Source organism: Gopherus flavomarginatus, chromosome 9, assembly GCF_025201925.1.
Source record: "Gopherus flavomarginatus isolate rGopFla2 chromosome 9, rGopFla2.mat.asm, whole genome shotgun sequence".
Lineage (NCBI taxonomy): Eukaryota > Metazoa > Chordata > Testudines > Testudinidae > Gopherus > Gopherus flavomarginatus.
In genome coordinates this window covers 45,835,317-45,855,612 of record NC_066625.1, presented here as the reverse complement: position 1 = coordinate 45,855,612, position 20,296 = coordinate 45,835,317, and the positions used below count along the sequence as shown (strand labels likewise).

Sequence of the window (20,296 nt, the reverse complement as noted above, 5' to 3'; positions counted from 1 at the left end):
ACTCATAGACTCATAGGTCAGAAGGGACCAATATGATCATCTAGTCTGACCTCCTGCACAAGGCAGGCCACAGAACCCTACCCATCCACTTTTATAACAACCCCTAACCTAGGACTGAGTTATTGAAATCCTCAAAATTGGTTTGAAGACCTCAAGCTGCAGAGAATCCACCAGCAAGCGACCCATGCCCCACGCTGCAGGGGAAGGCGAAAAACCTCCAGGGCCCCTGCCAATCCGCCCTGGAGGAAAATTCCTTCCCAACCACAAATATGGCGAGCAGCTAAACCCTGAGCATGTGGGCAAGATTCACCAGCCAGCACCCAAGAAGGAATTCTCTGCAGTAACTCAGTTCCCATCCCATCCAACATCTCCCCACAGACCATTGAGCAGACCTATCTGGTGATAATCCGAGATCAATTGCCCAAATTAAACTATCCTATCATAACATCCCCTCCATATACTTATCAAGCTTAGTCTTAAAGCCAGATAAGTCTTTTGCCCCCACTACTTCCCTCGGAAGGCTGTTCCAGAACTTCACTCCCCTAATGGTTAGAAACCTTCATCTAATTTCAAGTCTAAACTTCCTAATATCCAGTTTGTACCCATTCGTCCTCGTGCCTACATTAGTACTAAACTTAAATAATTCCTCTCCCTCCCTAACGTTAACCCCCCTGATATATTTATATAGAGCAAGCATATCCCCCCGCAGCCTTCTTTTGGCCAGGCTAAACAATCCAAGCTCTTTGAGTCTCCTTTCATAAGGCAGGTTTTCCATTCCTCGGATCATCCTAGTAGCTCGTCTCTGGACCTGTTCCAGTTTGAATTCATCCTTCTTGAACATGGGACACCAGAACTGCACACAATATTCCAGATGGGGTCTCATCAGCGCCTTATATAACGGTACTAACACCTCCTTATCCTTGCTGGAAATACCTCGCCTGATGCATCCTAAAATAGCATTTGCTTTTTTAACAGCCGTATCACATTGGCGGCTCATAGTCATCCTGCTATCAACCAATACCCCAAGGTCCTTGTCCTCCTCTGTCGCTTCCAACTGATGTGTCCCCAACGTATAACTAAAATTCTTATTATTAATCCCTAAGTGCATGACCTGGCACTTTTCACTATTGTATTTCATCCTATTACTATTACTCCAGTTTACAAGATGGTCCAGATCTTCCTGAATAGTATCCCTGTCCTTCTCCGTGTTAGCAATACCCCCCAGCTTTGTGTCATCCGCAAACTTTATTAGCACATTCCCGCTCTTTGTGCCAAGGTCAATAATAAAAAGGTTGAATAAGATCGGTCCCAAAACCGATCCTTGAGGGACTCCACTAGTGATCTCCTTCCAGACTGACAGTTCACCCTTCAATATGACCCGCTGGAGTCTCCCCTTTAACCAGTTCCTTATCCACCTTACAACTTTCATATTCATCCCCATCTTTTCCAATTTAACTAGCAGTTCTCCATGTGGAACCGTGTCAAACGCCTTACTGAAATCGAGGTAAATTAAATCAACCGCATTTCCTTTATCTAAGTAATCCGTCACCTTCTCAAAGAAGGAGATCAGATTGGTTTGGCACGATCTACCTTTAGTAAATCCATGTTGCAGTTCATCCCAATTACCATTGACCTCTATATCCTTAACTACTTTCTCCCTTAAAATTTTTTCCAAGACCTTACATATTAAAGATGTCAAGCTAACAGGCCTATAATTACCCGGATCACTTTTATTCCCTTTCTTAAAAATAGGAACTACGTTAGCAATTCTCCAGTCGTACGGCACAACCCCCGAGTTTATCGATTGCTTAAAAATTCTCTCTAACGGGCTCTCAATTTCACGCGCCAGTTCCTTTAATATCCTCGGATGGAGATTGTCCGGGCCCTCCGATTTTGTCCCATTAAGCTGTTAAAGTTTGGCCTCTACCTCAGTTGTGGTAATATCCACCTCCATATCCACATTCCCGTTTATCATCCCTCCATCATCGCTAAACTCCTCACTAGCCTTATTAAAAACTGAGGCAAAGTACTTATTTAGATATTGGGCCATGCCTAGGTTATCCTTAACCTCCATTCCATCCTCAGTGTATAGCGGCCCCACTTCTTCTTTCTTTGTTTTCTTCTTATTTATGTGGCTGTAGAACCTTTTACTATTGGTTTTGATTCCCTTTGCAAGGTCCAGTTCAATGCAGCTTTTAGCCTTCCTCACTTTATCCCTACATTTTCTGACCTCTCCAAGATAGCTTCCCTTGCTAATCCCGCCTTTCTTCCACTCCCTGTAAGCTTTCTGCTTTTTCCTAATCCCCTCTCTGAGTTGCTTGCTCATCCATCTTGGCCTACAGCTCCTGCCCATGGTTTTTTTCCCCTTTCTTGGGATGCAGGCTTCCGACAATTTCCGCAGCTGCGACTTAAAGTAATTCCAGGCCTCCTCCGCGTTTAAATCCACAAGTTCCTCCATCCAATCCACTTCCCTAACTAATTTCCTTAACTCTTTAAAATTAGCGCTCGAGAAGTCGAAAACCCTAATCCCAGATGTACATTTGTTTATTCTTCCATCTAGTTTGAACTGAATCAACTCATCACTCGAACCAAGGTTGTCCCCTACCACCATTTCTTCTACGAGGTCCTCACTGCTCATCAAAACCAAATCTAAAATGGCATCCCCTCTCGTAGGTACTTCTACTACTTGATGAAGAAATCCATCCGCTATCACATCCAGAAAAATCTGACCCCTATTATTCTTGCAAGCACTCGTCCTCCAGTCTATATCCGGGAAGTTGAAGTCTCCCATAATCACACATTTCCCCTTTGTGTTTACTTCATTAAAGACATTAAAGAGGTCTCTATCCATATCCAAATCAGATCCCAGTGGTCTATAGCACACCCCAAGCACTATCTCAGGGGAAGCTCTAGTTGCTTTTTTACCCAGTGTGATTTTTGCCCAGACAGACTCTGTCTTATCCATTCCATCGCTTCTTATTTCATTACAGTTAATCTCATCATTGATGTACAAGGATACTTCACCACCTTTGCCTTTCTTCCTGTCTTTTCTAAACAGCACATAGCCTTCAATACCTGTAATCCAGTCATGAGTACTATTCCACCAGGTTTCTGTTATCCCTATAATATCCGGTTTCACTTCCTGCACCAGTAGCTCCAGTTCCTCCATCTTGTTACCTAGGCTCCTCACATTAGTGTACAGACATTTTAATTTTTGGCATTTGGTGTCAGTGACATTCTTTCCCCCGTTGTGCACAGACCTTCTACCACCAGCATCACCCGTTAGTCTGGTTTCTACTCCACTATTCCTCCTTGGATCAATTTTTTGGTCCGCAAGGGTATCCCCTCTCACTTTGTTTACTTCCCTCTCCAGGTTATATTCCAGCGTGGAGATCTCCTGAACATCTCCCAACCATCTCCCCCAACTTCCTAGTTTAAAGCTCTCTTGATGAGGTCGGCGAGCCTCCATCCTAGAATTCTATTTCCCTCCCTACTTAGATGAAGTCCATCCTGAGTGAACAGTTGTCTATCCGTAAACACATCCCAATGACCGTACATCCCAAAGCCCTCCTTATAACACCAATGCCTGAGCCATCTGTTGATCGCCATAATCTTGTCACTCCTTCTTCGCCCTGCTCTAGGAACCGGCAGAATCCCACTGAAGATCACCTGAGCCTCGATTTCTTTGAGCGTCTTCCCCAGTCTGGCATAGTCCTCATTGATACAGTCCAGCGAGTAACTAGCCGTATGATTCGTTTCCACATGAAGGACAATCAACGGATTCTTTCTCGCTCCCGCTAGGATCCTATTCAGCCTAAGGTCCACATCCTGTATCTTAGCACCTGGCATACAGCACACCCTTCTGTTCTCCCGATCAGGTCTAGTTACAGGCCTGTCTATTCTTCTCAGTAAAGAGTCTCCAATCACGTAGACTTGCCTTTTCCTGGAGACAGTGTGATTCTCCAGTCTATCCCCCACACCAGCTGGCTGCAAGTCCTCTCGATTTGTATTCGCCCTTACAATCCTCCTAGGGCTCATACATGGTGTCGCCTCCATTGACTCCTCCCCTCCTTCTGCAGGACTAGCTGCTCGTCTCTTTTTCCTTGCCCTCTCTCCTTCAGCAGCCTGCTGTGCTCCATCTTCATTTTCCAACTCAGCAAACCTGTTCCTGAGTTCTATTTCTCCATCGCTGGCCCGTCTTTTCCTCTGCCTAGTTCTCTGAGTCACATGCTTCCACCGTCCACTTTCCTCACCCAGTAGCCCCTCCTCAGAGTTCTTTGGTCCTGCTTCTATCGGCTCATCTGAGCTTATCCCCTGTGCTTCATCATGTCTGTGTTCCATCATCTGCTCAAACCCCCTTCTTAACTCAGCCAAAGTTTCCACCTGCATCTCCAGTCCTCTTATCTTTTCTTCTAGCAGCTCTATCAGGCAGCACTTCATGCAGACAAAACTCCTTTCAGGTGCCCCCTCCAGGAGCATGTACATGCCACAGCTACCGCATCCGGTCATCCTCAGTGTGTCTCTTCCTGCTGCCTCTGCCTCAATCATACTCTTTCAACTCTGTGCCTGGCAATCCACTCCTCACACCGCACCACAGGCCACCAACAAGCACGGGGCTGCTGGCAGACCCCTGCCCCTTCCCTTGTCTGCCTTCCTGGTTTCTCTGCCTTGGTCTCCCCTGTAACCTCCTCCAACAGAACTCCCACTGAAACTCCCGTTAGCAGCTCTGTTCGCTGGCTCCTGTGCCGCTGCAGCTGTTTGTGGAATGTCTGGCTCAGAATTTAGTATTAACAGGGCCCAGGGCTGCCCTAGGGGGCTAGGACAGCTGGAGAAAGTCATCCCCTGGGCCATGCAGAGAACAAGATTTAATTAAGGTAACTTCCCAGCACACAACCCCACTGGGGGAACAGCAGCTGCCAAGTCTGGTCTACCAGATCACAAGGGAGGCTGCAGCTTCTGACCCAGGAAGCTGAACCCCAATATCCTGAGCAGAGAGGGATAGAGCATTTGAGCAGCTTCCCTCCTTTAGCTCTCTGGGGAGAGCAGTTAATGAGAGCCCCTCCTCACAGAGAGAATTGCTAACCTCATTTGCCCCACTGTCCATCCGGAGTCACTCCTTGTCTTTCCATACAGTGACTCTGGATTAGTATTGGTCTCAGTGAAACCAGATGTCACAAATGAATCCAGAATGCTGTGGAAGAGACCATCGTGTGGCAGTGCTGACCCCCTTCCCACCTCCCTCACCCCTCCAGATCGAGAACAAGGACTGGGGGCACAAATTTTCTAAATGGAACCAAAAGTTCCTGCAGTTTTCAAAAGAGGAGAAAAGCAAAATCTGTGACTTCACACTAACAGTGTTTGATAAGTGGATAGAAAGTTACGACAGTGACAGGGCACGTGACTGGGGAATGCCGGGCAGTGCTTGGAGCCAGGACTTTGGCACAAGTTGATCAGAGAGAAGGATCATGGTTAGTGGAAGTTCCCACAGCCAATGGCCTACCAGATATTCCTTGGGACCCAACCCCCAGAGTCCCTGGCCAGGGACCCCAGATACCCCTCAAAGCCCCACCAACCAGTGAATCCCCACCAGACCATGACTGTCAGGTTGGGAATCCCAAAGAGTTCCCCCCACCAAGAGCCCACAGCAGCCAGAGACCCACCTACTGGGAACTCAGTTCCTCACTGCCTGCCTTGGACCCCCCTCCACACCACCACCAGCAGGATCTGCCATGCCATTTGTCTGAGACCCCCTCCTCCACCCAGCAGGACCCCTTGATGCTTTACACTGGGACCCCTCACTCTGATTGCCTGGCATCCCCTAACCTAGCGCTGGGGACACTCTCCCCTAGCTCTGAGCACTGTGCATGGCAACAATCCAAGAAGCCAGCTGGGGAAGCCCAAACAGAGCCCCTGGCACAGCACCAGGCTCCCTCTAACCCCGTCCCGCCTCCCCAAGAGACACCCACCCCTGCTGTTCTGCAGCCCCCAGCGATACTCACATCCAGGACCCATAGCCTCAGAGATGGGCACATCACAACCACCTCCCCAAAACCCCAAACCTCCACAACACAGCAACCTGACTAGGGTACCCCCTGCCCAGCCACCCAGAGGCCTCCCCCTACCACAATGCCCCTTCAGCTGCAATTTACCCACACAGACACCTTCTCCACCTCTGCAAGTGTTACCTCACAGAGTGTGAGAAGTGGATAGAAAGTTAACACCACCCCCTGATGGCCAGTCACACAGGCAGAGGGAGCCCTGGGGGATGCCTCTTTAACAGGACAATGGAAGGCCTTGGAAGGCAAGAAAAGTAAGAAATGTCGGTGGCCTGTCACTAGCAAATAATGGTCACCATGGATCCAGCCCAGAGGTGGCTACATCTTAGCACAGGGGGAATCCACTCCTCACACAGACCCTTTGTCATGGGGTTTGGGATACTTCCGGACCCCGCTGCAATCAGAGCAATGACCTCATCCTGTGCCGGCTGGAGAAAAGAAAAGGGTCCAATCAACTCTGCTGTTACCAGCTGGGAACCACTGATCCCCAAACAGAGGGAGGCCTCTGGCTTTGATGTGTATTAAAGATGTGGCTGGTCTCTTTCATTGGCAAACATTTTAACAGAGATAAAGAGGGGAAGAAATGGTTCTCAAAGGAGAGGGGAAAGATCAACACTGGGAAATTTAACACGCTGCAACCTCCAGGATGGAGAATAATTCAGGGCAACAGGTTTCCCCCAGGACCCCATCTGCTACCTGTCCCCTGATAAATCCTTGGGACTTCTGTGCCTATCCAGCTGCTGCCTGTCTCTTGACTGCCGTCCTGAACCCCCTACCCCTTCTCCAACCCCCAGCCCCCTTACCGTGCCACTCAGACAAGCGTGTCTGGCTCCGCGCAACTCCAGACACATTGCTGCCATGCTTCCCAGCGGAGCCCACAGCCACACCACCCCCCGCAGCACCTGCCTTCCAGATTTGAACACCTGAAAATTCAGGAGTGCTCAAGTTCAGTTTGGGCAGCTGTTACTTCATTTCTCCCAAATCAAATATACTGATCCACTGTAACCTGCTGTAGAAAAAGTAGGAGAAAATTGAGCAAGAAATGATTATTACAGGGGTCGGCAACCTATGGCTTGGGAGCCAATTTTTGATGGCACGCGGCTGCCTGCTGGGACTGCACGTGTCATTAAAAATCCTGCCGATGCGGCAAGCCCCGGGGTCCATGGTCTCACGCCGGAGCGCTGGCCGAGCGCAGCAAGCCACCGGCCCCTCTCCCGCCTTCCCCCAGAGCCCTGCCGCCACCCGCTGGGGCTGTGCGCTGCCGCGGGACAGCGTTTCACTCCCTGGGGAGGGAAAGATGCTCCCCACTCATCCAGAGCCCTGCTGCCGCGTGTACAGCGCTCTGATGGACACGGTGGAGCAGGGCTGTGTGCGGGGGGGTGGCGGCGGCGGCAGGGCACCGGCTGAGCAAGAAGCCTCATGGTAAGGGGGCAGGCTCTGGGACTTGGCGGGGGGTTAGCTAAGGGGTGGGGGCAGTCAAGGGACAGGGAACAGGGGGGTGGGATCCCACAGGGTGGTTAGGGGTGGTGGTCTCTGGAGGGGGCAGTCAGGAAGCAGGGGGGTTGGATGGGGCATGGGAGTCCTGGGGTCTGTTTGGGGGATGGATAGGTGTCAGGGCAGTCAGGGGACAGGGAGAAAGGAGGGTCCTGGGGGAGCAGTTAGGGTGGGGGGTCTCTGGGGGTGGTGGTCAGGGGACAAGGAGCTGGGGGGTTTGGACGAGTCGGGAGTTCTGGGGGGGCTGTCAGGAGGCAGGGGTGTGGAGAGGGGTTGGGGCAGGCAGGGACCGAGGGCGGGGTTGTATGGGTCCAGATTTCTGGGGGTCCTGTCACGGGATGCAGAGAGATTAGATAGGCATGAGAGTCCGAGGGGTCTGTCTGGGTGTGAATAAAGGTTGGGGCAGTCAGGGGACAGGTAGGGGGTAGGGTCTAGGGGGGCAGTCAGGAGATATGGGGCAGGGAGGCTTAAATAGGGGGTGGGGTCCCAGGAGGGAGTAGCCGAGACAAGGAGTGGGGGGTTGGGGTTTTGGGGGAGCAGTCACTCAGCCCTCTGCCCTGAGCCCTGATCCCCCCTCACACCCTCAGGCCCCTGCCCTGCGACCTGTACCCCCCAGCCCTCTGTTGACTCCTTGACCCCTCCATGACCCCAGCCCTGACTGGCACCCCCACACATACCCAGCCCCCCTACCCTGAAACCAGCATCCTGCTCACATGCCCCCAGCCCTCTGCCCTGACTCTTGCACCCCCCATTCCCAGCCCTGCCCCCACATCCCATGCACCCCACACCACCCCCACCCCCACCATGAGCACCAAATGGGAGTCACATTCCCACCTGCACCTGTGCTGTGCTGAGTCTTCATCTGTTCACTCTCATTTAGGGGTTCGTGTGCTGGTCATACTTTGTAATGTGTTTTAGAAGGTGTCTCTCTACAAGTCTATACATTATATAACTAAACTAGTGTTGTATCGTAAAATAAACAAGGTTTTCAAAATGTTTAAGAAGCTTCATTTAAAATTAAATTAAAATGTTGATCTTATGCCACCGGCCCGCTCAGCCCCCTGCTGGTCTGGGGTTCTGTTCACCTCTGCTGGCAGTGGGTTGAGTGGGGCCTGCGACCAGGACCCCAGCTGGGAAGGGTATGGCAGTCAGAATCCCAGACCGGCAGCAGGCTGCATGGGGCTGGTGGCTGGGACCCCAGACCGGCAGTGGGCTGAGTCGGGCCGGCAGCTGGGACCCAAGACCGGCAGTGGGCTGCGCGGGGCCAGCAGCCAGGACCCCAGCTGGGAAGGGTCTTGCAGCCAGAACCCTAGACCGGCAGCAGGCTGCTTGGGGCTGGTGGCCGGGACCCCAGACCGGCAGTGGGCTGAGCAGGGTCAGCAGCCGGGACCCCAGACTGGCAGCAGGCTGTGTGGGGCCGGCAGCCGGGACCCCAAAACGGCTGAGCTGCTCAGGGGTTCCATCCACCAGCTCCTGTCAGCCGGGATCCCCGCTGCCGGACCCGCTCAGCCTGGTGCCTGTCTGGGGTCCCAGCTCTGCCCACATACAGTGGGGGCCTACCTTCTCCCTGGTTCTGGCCCATTCTTTCTCTCTCTGCACTGAGCTGAGAGTAGGAGAGGACCGAGCACAGGGCTAGGGGTGAAGGGTCTGGCCAGGATCTAGAATGAAGAAGGGGGACTCAGGGTTGGGGCAGCAGGTTTGGATGTGGGACACTCACCTGGGCAGCTCCCATGTGGTGTGAGGGGTGCAGGTGGGAAATGTGAGTGGTGGTGCAGGGGCTCCCGTTTGGTGCTTGGGGGTGGGGTGGGAATGTGCAGGGTGCATGGGATGTGGGGGGGGCTGGGGATATGAGGGGTGCAAGAGTCAGGGCAGAGAACTGGGGGTATGAGGGGGTGCAGGTGTCAGAGTAGGGGGGCTGGGTATGTGTGGGGGTGCCAGTCAGGGCTGGGGTCACGGGAGGGGGTAAAGGAGTCTACAGAGGGCTGGGTGGTACAGGGCTTAGGACAGGGGCTTGTGGGTGTGTGGAGATGCAGGGCTCAGGGCAGAGGGATGAGTGTGTGGAGCGGGGGTTAGGGCTCAGGGCAGAGGGCTGACTGCCCCCCAAAATCCCCAACTCCCCCACTCCTTGCCCTGACTACCCCGTCCTGGGACCCCTGCCCCTTATCCCCTGACTGCCCTCCTAGGACACTACCCCCTACCTGTCTCCTGAGTGCCCAAACCGTTATCCACACCCCCACACCCAGATAGACCCCCTGGACTCCCACGCCTATCTAACTGCTCCCCGCCCCCTGACAGTACCCTCAGAACTCTGGACCCATACAATCACCCCGCTCCCTGCCTGCCCCAACCACTTTCCACACCCCTGCCTTCTGACAGGACCCCCTAGAACTCCCCACTCATCCAACCCCCCACAGCTCCTTGTCTCCTGACCACCCCCTCCAGAGAACCCCCCCACCCTAACTGCTCCCCCAGAACCCACCCTTCTCCCTGTCCCTTGACTGTTCCCACCCCTTAGCCAACCCCCTCCCCCGCTGGCCCCGGACCTAGGGGAAGGAGGGGCAGGTGGCAGCGGCTTGCTGAGCTTGGGCTGGCACTCCGGCCTGGGATTGCAGACCCCACAGCTTGCCATGTCAGCAGGATTTTTAATGGCACGTGGAGTCCCAGCAGGCAGCCGTGTGCCATTAAACATTAAATGGCATGCCATCTTTTGCACACTTGCCATAGGTTGCCGACCTCTGAAATAAAGTATCATCTCCCCACCCTCAACCTTCCTTTTTGGCCCACCGCTGATTTGGCGGGGTGGTGCTAGGGAAGGAGGGTTTGTTTCCGCAGGGCTGGGTAGCCCTGGGTCGGGGTGTTTCTACAGGGCTGGGAGGTTTCGGCCCTCAGCTGTTTTCTTTGGAGTAATGTGGCCCTCGCCAGTTTACGAGTTGTGCAGGCCTGCGTAAGGTTTCTCACTCATGTTGATTCTCTGATGTTTGATAAGGTGTGAGCGCTGATTGAAGCTTTTCCCGCACTCAGAGCATGTGTAGGGCGTCTCTCCTGTGTGGATTCTCCAATCTGTGATAAGGTTTGAGCACTTTTTGAAGATTTTCCCACACTCAGTACACGTATAAGGCATCTCTCCTGTGTGGATTCTTTGATGTGTGATAAGGCGTGAGAGGTGTTTGAAGCTTTTCCCGCACTCAGTGCACGTGTAGGGCTTCTCCCTCGTGTGGATTCTCCGATGTCTGATAAGCTTTAAGTGCTCACTAAAGCCTTTCCCGTACTCAGAGCATCTGTAGGGCGTTTCTCTTCTGTGGATTTTCCGAAGTGTGATAAAGTCTGAGCGCTGTTTGAAGCTTTTCCCGCACTCAGTGCATGTGTAGGGCATCTCTCCCATGTGGGTTCTCTGATGTGTGATAAGGTTTGAGCGCTGTTTGAAGCTTTTCCCGCACTCAGAGCATGTGTAGGGGGCTTCTCCCTTGTGTGGTTCTCTGTTGTCTGGTAAGGTTTGAGTGCTCACTAAAGCCTTTTCCGCACTCAGCGCATGCACAGGGCATCTCTCCTGTGTGAATTCTCTGATGTCTGATAAGGTATGAACGCCTATTGAAGCGTTTCTCGCACTCATGGCATGTGTAACGTGTGTCTTCCGAGTTGATTCTCTCACTTGAAATAAGGTCTGAGAAGCTACTGAAGTTTTCCTCTGGCCTCTGCTCAGTCTCACAGGCTTTTGCTTTTTCTGGGTGTGCACAAATCCCAGAAACATTCTCTTTGCATCTTCCCGATAATGTCCCATGTGCTTCTACTTCCTCAGCATCTTCCTGCTGGGGCTTCTCCTCCTTGTTATCACTCACCATCCCATCACCTGATGGGAGACAGAGAGAATCCAGACATAGATCACTCCCTGCGCCTAGGAGAAAGGAAATCTCAGAGAGAGGAATGGAAAAAGGGATGAACAATCCAAAATGTGTGGGAGAGATCAAACCTATCTGGAGCTGATTTTCCTTAAGCTCCTCCCCATAGGAGAGAGGAAGGGATTGGTTTTGGTCTACATCTCACCAGAACTCTAAGGGAAAGCGAGATTAGGGAGGGACCGGCTGCCAGTTGTTAGTCAGAATAAGTGGGAAGCCATGAGTGATATCTACCTAATGATTCCACATCTGCAGAGAACAATCCTGAACTTGGGAGAGCTCAAAAAGTATTTGTAGGGCATCTCAAATGTTTCCTGTATGCACAGACAGTTCTTGAGTTAGTTTAACCACTTCCTCACCTGTGTAGGCAGCTCTCGGGAGCACTTCTTTCTCAGAGACTTGGAGATCTGGGACCCACGGCTCTTCCCCTCGTTCCAGCTGCAAAATGACATTAGGTTTGGAAACTGGAAACTCTATTCAGGGCAAAGAAAAGAAAGGAGGTCAGTGGAATTGGTGGAATACTTGTTACAAAATATATTCCATCCTTTAAGCCCAGCTCATTTTTAAGCAGTAACATCTCAAGGCCAGCTTCCTTGGCTCAAAGTGACAGTTGAGTAATTATTATTCAAAAATCAGCTCCATTATCTTAGTGCCTAGGTACCAACTAACAGTGGGTCCCCTCTGTGCTAGGCAAAATACAAACAGAGAATAGTAGATGGCCCACGCTCTGAAGAATTTACAATCTAAATAGACAAGACAGACACAGAATGGAGGAAGGGGTGGAACCCACAGTTAGAATGGAGATATTCAGGCCTGCCTGTAAAGCCTAGACTTTAAGAAGAGAAAGTTACTCACCTTGCAGTAACTGAAGTTCTTCGAGATGTGTGTCCCTGTGGGTGCTCCACTCTAGGTGACGATGCGTCCCGGTGCTGTTGATGGGAGATTTTCGGTAGCAATGTCTGGTTGGGGCACACGCACCCAGATGGTATCTCCCATCTACTTGGTATCTTCCTGAGTGCGTGCACCCCACACCCTCCTCAGTTCCTTCTCTACCGTGGAGCATCAAATGAGTACTCCAAAGCAGATGGGAGGAGGGCGGGGAGTGGAGCACCCACAGGGACACACATCTCGAAGAACTTCAGTTACTGCAAGGTGAACAACTTTCTCTTCTTCTTCGAGTGCTGTCCCTGTAGGTGCTCCACTCTAGGTGAATGTGTAGCAGTACCCACTAAGGTTGGTGGGACTTTGGAGATGTGGCAGGGCGTACTGAAGATAGTACTGTATGGCCTACTATTGCGTCTGCCATGGTGTCTTGCATAAGAGCATAGTGTTTTGCAAACGTGTGTTCAGATGACCATGTAGCCGCCTTGCAGAGATCAGGAATGGGAACGTTGTGTAAGAAGGCAATGGATGCTGACATGGCTCTAGTGGAATGAGTTCTAATGTTATCGGGCAGTTGAAGGTTCTTCACACTGTAGCAGGATCTGGTGCAGTCAGAGATCCACTTGGATAGACGTTTTTTAGAGATAGCCATGCCTCTTGATCTTTAGGCAATGGAAATGAAGAGTCGTGGAGACTTGCAAAATGGTTTAGTTCGTTCTAAATAAAAGGCAATTGCTCTCCTCACATCGAGAGTATGCAGGGTTGCTTCCTGAAGAGTTTTGTGAGGTTTGGGATAGAAAGTAGGTAAGTATATAGGTTGGTTGAGGTGGAAGGTTGACACCACCTTAGGAAGAAATTTAGGATGTGGTCTCAAAGTGACTATCCTTGGAGAAGATTGTGCAGGGAGGGTGGGCCATGAGGGCACTCATTTCACTAACTCTCCTCGCTGACGTTATGGCAACTAGGAAAGGCACCTTCATGGACATATGGAGGTGAGAGGAGGTAGCTAAAGGCTCAAATGGAGGTTTCATGAGGTCATGAAGTACGAGGTTAAGATTCCATGTAGGCACTGTTGGATGAATTTCAGGGTAAAGATTTTGCAGGCCAGCGAGAAAGCGTTTAATGGTGGGGTGTGTAAAGAGTGAGTACCCATCCAATAGGTCATGGAAGGTGATAAGCGCCGTCAGGTGCACCTTGATGGAACTGATCGAGACTTTAGTTTCAGGAGGTAGTCTAGAATGTTAGAGAGGGTCACATTATTGTGTGCTAAATAGTTATGCGAGCACCAAAGAGCGAAACGTCTCCACTTCTGAAGGTAGGTTTTATGAGTGGCATCTCTCCTACTGTGCAAGAGGACATGTTGGACCTGCTCGGAATAGGCTAGTTCATGGGTTTGGAACCATGAAGGAACCAGGCTGTGAGGTGTAACTTCTGGAGCTGGGGGTGAAGGACTTGTCTGTTGTCCTGATAAAGGAGGTCTGGACTGTTGGGGAGAGCTCATGGGTGACAGGAAGACATGCGGAGAAGGTAGGGGTACCATGCGTGTCTTGGCCACGCCGGGGCAATAAGGATGACCTGGGCCTTGTCATCCGCAACCTTCTGAAGAACCCTGTGTAGTAGAGGGATAGGTGGGAAGGCGTAGAGGAGATAGTTGTTCCATGGGATGAAGAATGCATCCCCTAAGGATGCAATCCCGAGTCCCACCCTGGAGCAAAACCGAGGGCATTTCAGATTTCGAGTCATGGCAAAGAGATCTATGGATGGCATGCCCCAGTGGGAGAAGAGCTGTTGGAGTACTGTGGGGTGCAGTTCCCATTCGTGTTCCATCGAGAAGTGTCTGCTGAGTGCGTCGGCAGTCGTGTTGTGACAGCCTTGTAGGTAGGAAGTGATGATCTGTATTCAATGTCATATGCACCAATTCCATATTCGAATGGCTTCCATGCAGAGGGAATGTGATCGTGCTCCCCCTTGTCTGTTTATGTAATACATACATGCTATGTTGTATGTTAAGACTCGCAGGTATTTGTTCTTTATGAGGGGAAGAAAGTGAAGGCACACTCTTCTCACTGCTCTGAGCTCTAAGAGATTTATGTGTAGATGTGTCTCTGATGCAGACAACCGGCCTTGTGCCCTGTGTTCCCCTAGATGTGCTCCTCAACCAATCAGGGAAGCGTCCGTGGTGAGCATGAGCGTTGGGGATCGTTGCTGGAAGGAAACCCCTGTGCAGAGGTTTTCTGGACTTGTCCACCATTGTAGGGAAGTTATAACGTAAGGTGGAGGAGTTAGCAGGATCCCAAAGGGATGTCTGCTGGTTTTGAAACTGGAGTTGAGCCAGCCCTGGAGGCATCACATATGTAGCCTGGCATGTTGAACCACGAAGATGGTAGCTGCCATGTGACCAAGGAGTTGTAAGCAGATTCTCACTTGCATCCTGGGACGAACAGAGAGCGTACATATGAGTTGCGTGATAGCGAGGAATCTATTGTATGGGAGCGAGGTCCTGCTCTGGGTTGAGTCGAGATGAGCTCCAATGAATTCGATCTGTTGCGTAGGTATCAGGGTAGACGTTTGAATGTTTATTTGGAGGCCTAGGCTGTGAAAAATGGAAGTGGTGAAGCTCGTGGCTTGAAGTGTCTCTCCATAGGAGTCGCCCCTGATGAGGCAATCATCCAGGTAGGGGAAAAGTGTGACCTCGTGTTTGCGGAGGTGAGCCACAACCACGGCTAGGGTCTTGGAAAAAACTCTTGGAGCTGTGGAGAGTCTGAAAGGGAGAACTCTGTATTGGAAGTGATCCTGACCGATTGTGAATCGTACGAAGTGTCTGTGAGCTGGATGTATTGATATATGGAATTAAGCATCTTGTAGGTCGAGGGCTGTGAACCAGTCCCCTTGATCCAATGCAGATATTATTGTGCCCAATGTGACCATCTTGAATCTTTGTGTCCTCACAAATTTGTTCAGTCGGCGTAGGTCTAGTATAGGCCTCCATCCCTCGGTTTTCTTCTGCGTTAGAAAGTAATGGGAGTAGAACCATGTCCCTTGGTGTTGCATCAGCACAGGTTTCACTGTGCCTAGTTGCTGGTGTGCCACTTCTGTGCGAAGTAACTGTTCATGAGAGGGGTCTCTGAAGAGGGACGGGGAAGGGGAAAGGGTAGGAGGATAGGATATGAACGGGATGGAGTAACAGGTCCGAACTATTTTGAGGACCCAATGGTCCTGTGTAATCCGCTGCCAAGCATGTTGGAAATACTGGAGGTGATGGACAAATGGACAAGTAAGTGGTGGAATTTAGGGATGGCCGTGCAGACCCTCGACCAAAGCTTCAAAACTGTTGTTTATTGCCTGGTGGACGGAAGGTGGTGGCTTGATTTTGATTTTGTATGCGTTTGGGAGGTCTAGTACGATTCCTAGTTACGTCATATGGTCTGGATTGAGGGCGATAGTACTGATGTGTGCGTGGTCTTTGGTATGGTTGGTATCGTTGTCTCCTGGGAAGTGATGGGTGAATGCCCAGGGTGCGCAGTGTCGCTCTCGAATCTTTCATGATGTGGAGGAGTTCGTCAGTTTTTTTCGAAAAGAATTTGTCCTTATCAAAGGGGAGGTCCTCCACTTTGGTCTGGAGTTCTTTAGGAATGCCTGACGCAGAGAGCCATGAGAATCTGCGCATAACCACAGCAGTTGCAGTGGTATGGGCTGCTGTGTCTGCTGTGTCTAGGGATGCTTGTAGGGCCGTTCTGGAGATCAGTTGTCCCTCAGACAAGATTGATTTGAAGTCTGCTCTTCTGTCCTCTGGGATCTATGAGGCAAATTCGAGAAGCTTATTATAATTGTCAAAATCATAACTGGCGAGGAGAGTAGAATAGTTTGCAATCCTGAACTGTAGTGTAGAGGATGTATAAACCTTGCGGCCCAGGACATCAAGGCAGCTAAGGTCCTTGTCTTGTGAGGTTGGTCGATATTGTGACTGTTTATTTCGCTGTGTAACTGCATCAATGACAAGACAGTTTGGTGGTGGATGAGAAAATAGGAAGTCTGCGTCCTTTGCAAGAACGTAATATTTACGTTTGATCTTCTTACAAGTTGGTACTAGAGAAGCTGGGGTTTGCCAGAGGGTGTCAGCTGGCTCCATGAGTGCTTCATTTATAGGGAGCACGATTTTCTAGGGCGCAGACAGTTGAAGAATTTTGAGGAGTTTGTTCTACTTCTCCTGACTTCTTCTAAGGGGATATCCTGACTGATTGCAACTCTCCTGAAAAGCTCTTGAAATTGTTTGCAGTCGTTCACGGACTGTGGAGGTGGAGGGAGGATGGCTTCATCTGAGGCTAATGGAGAGTTAGGGTTAGGCGAGTCAGGATATGGTGCTTAGTTCCCGGACTCTGGAGGGGACTCAGGCACCCTGGAAGTGGATGGAGGAGGAGATTGAGGCACCGAAGGAAGATGATTGGTAGGAGGATTCTGCCACAGGTACCACTGAGGCCAAGGCATAGAGTAGGAGAACCCAGGTATCGCCCACGGAGGGGGCAACATAGGGAAACTGAGGCTGCTGGGCTTGAGCCGTGACCTGAGGTGGTAAAGGTGCCTGTGGAGGAGAAGCAGAAGGGGAGAACTCCGCTTGCTGCTGTAGCTCAAGGTCACCGTTTGTGAAAGCCAGTTCAGGTGGAGAAAGTGGCAGGTCAAGAAAGGAGTCCTCTGTGTCTGGGAGCGGAGAGTGAGGCTCAGGTGGCACTAGAAGGTCACTTTGAGTGAGAAGCTGTTGTTTCTGCTCTCTAGGCTGATCTAAGCTTGCTCTCTGCTCTAGTTCTTTAGTAGGAGAGAGTGGCATAGTGTCTTGCTGTGTTGAGCCTAGAGGTGCCCTGCAGGGGGTCTGCAGCTGGTGTACGGGCAGACGAGTGGCTGGGTGCCAACCCTCTTCGCGGTGCCGAGGCTGATCGCGCTGTCGGCACCGCAGCTATTTTCGTCGCTGAAACAGAGCGCGCCGGCGGCACCGCGGCTGCTTTTAGCACGGAAACTGACCAGGCTGTCAGTGCCGTGGCCGTTCTGGGTGTTGGAGCCGAACACGCTGCCGGCACCGCGGCCATTGCCGGTGCTGAGGAGTAACGTGGTGCCGGTGCTGTAGCCTTCCTCGGTGCCGAAGAGGAGTGAGGTGTCAGCGCCGCAGTCGTTTGCGGAGCTGAGGGGATCGAGTCAGTAGGTGCCTTCTCCGCACGGGAGGTCTAGTCTCTGCCTCTAAGCTCTGTCAGAGCAGTTCCTGAGGCATTAGGAGAGGCTGAAACAGCTGTCTTTCAGGCTGTCAGCGCAGGGGGTAGGGATCTCACCGGAGACCCCCTACCCTTGTTAGAGTCTCGTCTGTGAGACTGTTGAGCTTCTTGCCTCCGCTCCAGGGAGGGTGAAGCAACGCTTCCCCACCGGTTCCAATCTGGCTGGGGAGTGTGTGGGAGCGGGTTCTACCCTTCCCGTCTCTGACAGTGGCTGCAGGGATTTTTCTATCATGATGATCTTGAGGAGCAGATCCCTGTCACGACGAGCTCTTGACTTGAGGCTCGCACAATGGAGGCACTTCGCGGGGATGTTGGTGTCCCCGAGGCACTTCACACAATGAGCGTGGCATAGAGTCCTGACAGGAAATACATCTTTTGAAACCTGAAGGTCCTGGCATTATGCATTAGAGAAGTGAGTCTCAATGGGAGACAACCCTGTGGTTTTTTTTTTAAAACAAAATAACCTTTGTAACTATACTAAAGGAAGGGAAACAACTGAGAAGTAATTAATAATTATTTCTATGTTCTTTGTTAGTGTTTCCTATAGATATCAGGGAAGAGAAGATAGCACTGCCCCGAGTCCCGTCTTCAGCCGAGGACAGTTGAGAAGGAACTGAGGAAGGTGTGGGGTGCACGCACTCAGGAAGATTCCAACTAGACGAGAGATACCATCTGGGTGTGTGCGCCCCAACTAGGCACTGCTACTGAAAATCTCCAACCAATGGCGCCGGGATGCACCGTCACCTAGAGTGGAGCACCCACAGAGACAGCACTTGAAGAAGAACTTACAAGTATTTTAATCACTTAGCTAGTTACAGGAGTATGAAAAGAAACAATCAAAATCTCAGTCTGCCTGTGAGTGGGCCTTCTCTCACTAGATTAGTCTAAGGATATGATCTTAGGCTAAGGCAGTGGTCCCCAAGATTTTCCGTCTGGCGGGCACCGGACAATAAACCACCAAGGATTGTGGCCGGAGGACAAGCATCCGCTGAAATGCCGCCGAGAAGCGGCAACATCAAGAGGCATCGCCACCGAAATGCTTCTGATTTTCGGCTTCATTTCGGCGGCAACGCCTCTTGATGATGCTGCTTCTCAGTGGCATTTCAGCTGATGTTTGTCCGCCGGCCACTACGTGGGTGCACACAGATGCCCTCGTGGGCGCCATGGCACCCACAGACACCACGTTAGAGACCCCTGGGCTAAGGCCTTTGGCTAAGCAGCAGGGGCAGCCATAAGCTGGGAAGCGAACAGTCACATCCTCACATCCCAAACCAGTCACACTGGAATAAGGTGGTATTGGGCTTTTAGGAATACGATCCTGTCCAGATAGTGCCCATCACCAACAGATAAAGAAACAGATCTTAAGATGAATAAAGGGAAACTTAGTTTGACAGCATCCGGTCTGGCAAGATCTCACTTATCAATGGCTCTGGCTATGTAACCCTCATTTCTGTATTGTTCTATCTTTATGGCCCCCACTTTTCTGTTCTTTATGTGTCTGGTTCTCTAATTGTTTCTCTCTTCTGTACAATTTATTGTTGTAGGTGTAGCTGAGAATATTACTATATGAACTGGGGTCAAACAGCAGGGGGAAGGGAAATTGGAATCACGTTTGTTAAATGGGGGGAACGGGAACAAGGACATAGGCAAGGTTCTGCAGTGTCAGAGCTGGAAAGAGGCACGGGGTAAATGCTCCTTGGCATCACAGATGGGCAGGGAGACACAGGTTAAATGGTCTGTGGCATAAGAGCTGGGAAGGGGAACGTGACGGGTTGGGTCACAGAAACCCCTCGGGACTGCCACTTGATGTGCTGAGACTACCTCTGACCCCATTTTCCCTGCCAGCTTGGGACTTCAGTACTGTCTTGTTGAGCCAGACACGCCAGCCTGCTGCAACACAGGCACAGGTCTGAACCTTGTCCCCCAAAAGTTGCAGACTTAACTGAAAACGGTTTAAGAAGTGCTCCTCTCTCCAGCAGGTACCAAGTTCCAATGCGATCCGAACCCCAAAGAAATCCATTTTACTCTGTATAAAGCTTATACAGGGTAAATTCATAAAGTATCCACCTTCTATAACACTGACAGAGAGATATGCACAGCTGTCTGCTCCCCCAGTACCAATTACTTGCTCTGGGTTAATTAATAAGCAAAAGCGATTTCATTAAATATAAAAAGCAGAATTCAAGTGGTTCAAGTAATAACAGACAGAACAAAGTGAATTACCAAGGGAAATAAAACAAAAACACGCAAAACTGAATCTGAATACAGATGATAATCTCACCCTCAGAGATGTTCCAATAAGCTTCTTTCACAGACTAGACTCCTTTCTAGTCTGGGACCAATCCTTTCCCCTGGTACAGTCCTTCTTCTAGCTCAGCTGGCAGCTAGGGGATTTCTCATGACTGCAGCCCCCTTTGTTCTCTTCAACCCCTTTATACACCTTTGGCACAAGGCGTGAATTTTTTTTCTCTTTGGTCTCTGCCTCCTTCTAAATGGAAAAGCACCAGGTTTAAGATGGATTCCAGTACCAGGCGACATGGTCATATGTCCTGTGAGGCCCCTTCTTCCCGGCCTGACTCACAGGCAGGCTTGCAAGTAAATGGAGCAATTGTCCTAGCTGATGGGAGCCATCAAGATTCTAAACTTACATTAATGGCCCACACTTTGCATAACTACAATAGGAGGTCAGACTTACATTTTATAGTCCTACTTT

General features: G+C 50.9%; 2 protein-coding genes across 5 annotated transcripts in view; one reads left to right on the top strand and one right to left on the bottom strand.

The window, feature by feature from the left end:
* The window catches only part of LOC127058385 (zinc finger protein 30-like), a 338,295-nt gene that overhangs the window by 41,851 nt on the left and 276,148 nt on the right, over positions 1-20,296 (top strand). The window lies entirely within an intron of this gene.
* LOC127058437 (zinc finger protein 2-like) overlaps positions 1-20,296 on the bottom strand; it is a 101,267-nt gene that overhangs the window by 70,676 nt on the left and 10,295 nt on the right. Inside the window, exons 1-3 of one of the 3 annotated variants that reach the window (XR_007776355.1) lie at positions 19,865-20,021; positions 11,803-11,916; positions 11,066-11,442 (exon numbers count right to left, since the gene is read on the bottom strand). Coding sequence is in view for 2 of the 3 variants with exons in the window: in XM_050968501.1 (XP_050824458.1) it covers positions 11,398-11,442; positions 11,803-11,916 (159 nt within the window). In the remaining variant the exon portion in view is untranslated. Of the gene's footprint in view, positions 1-11,065; positions 11,443-11,802; positions 11,917-19,864; positions 20,022-20,296 lie in introns of those variants that run through there. The other 2 variants (XM_050968501.1, XM_050968502.1) reach the window with 2 other exon arrangements.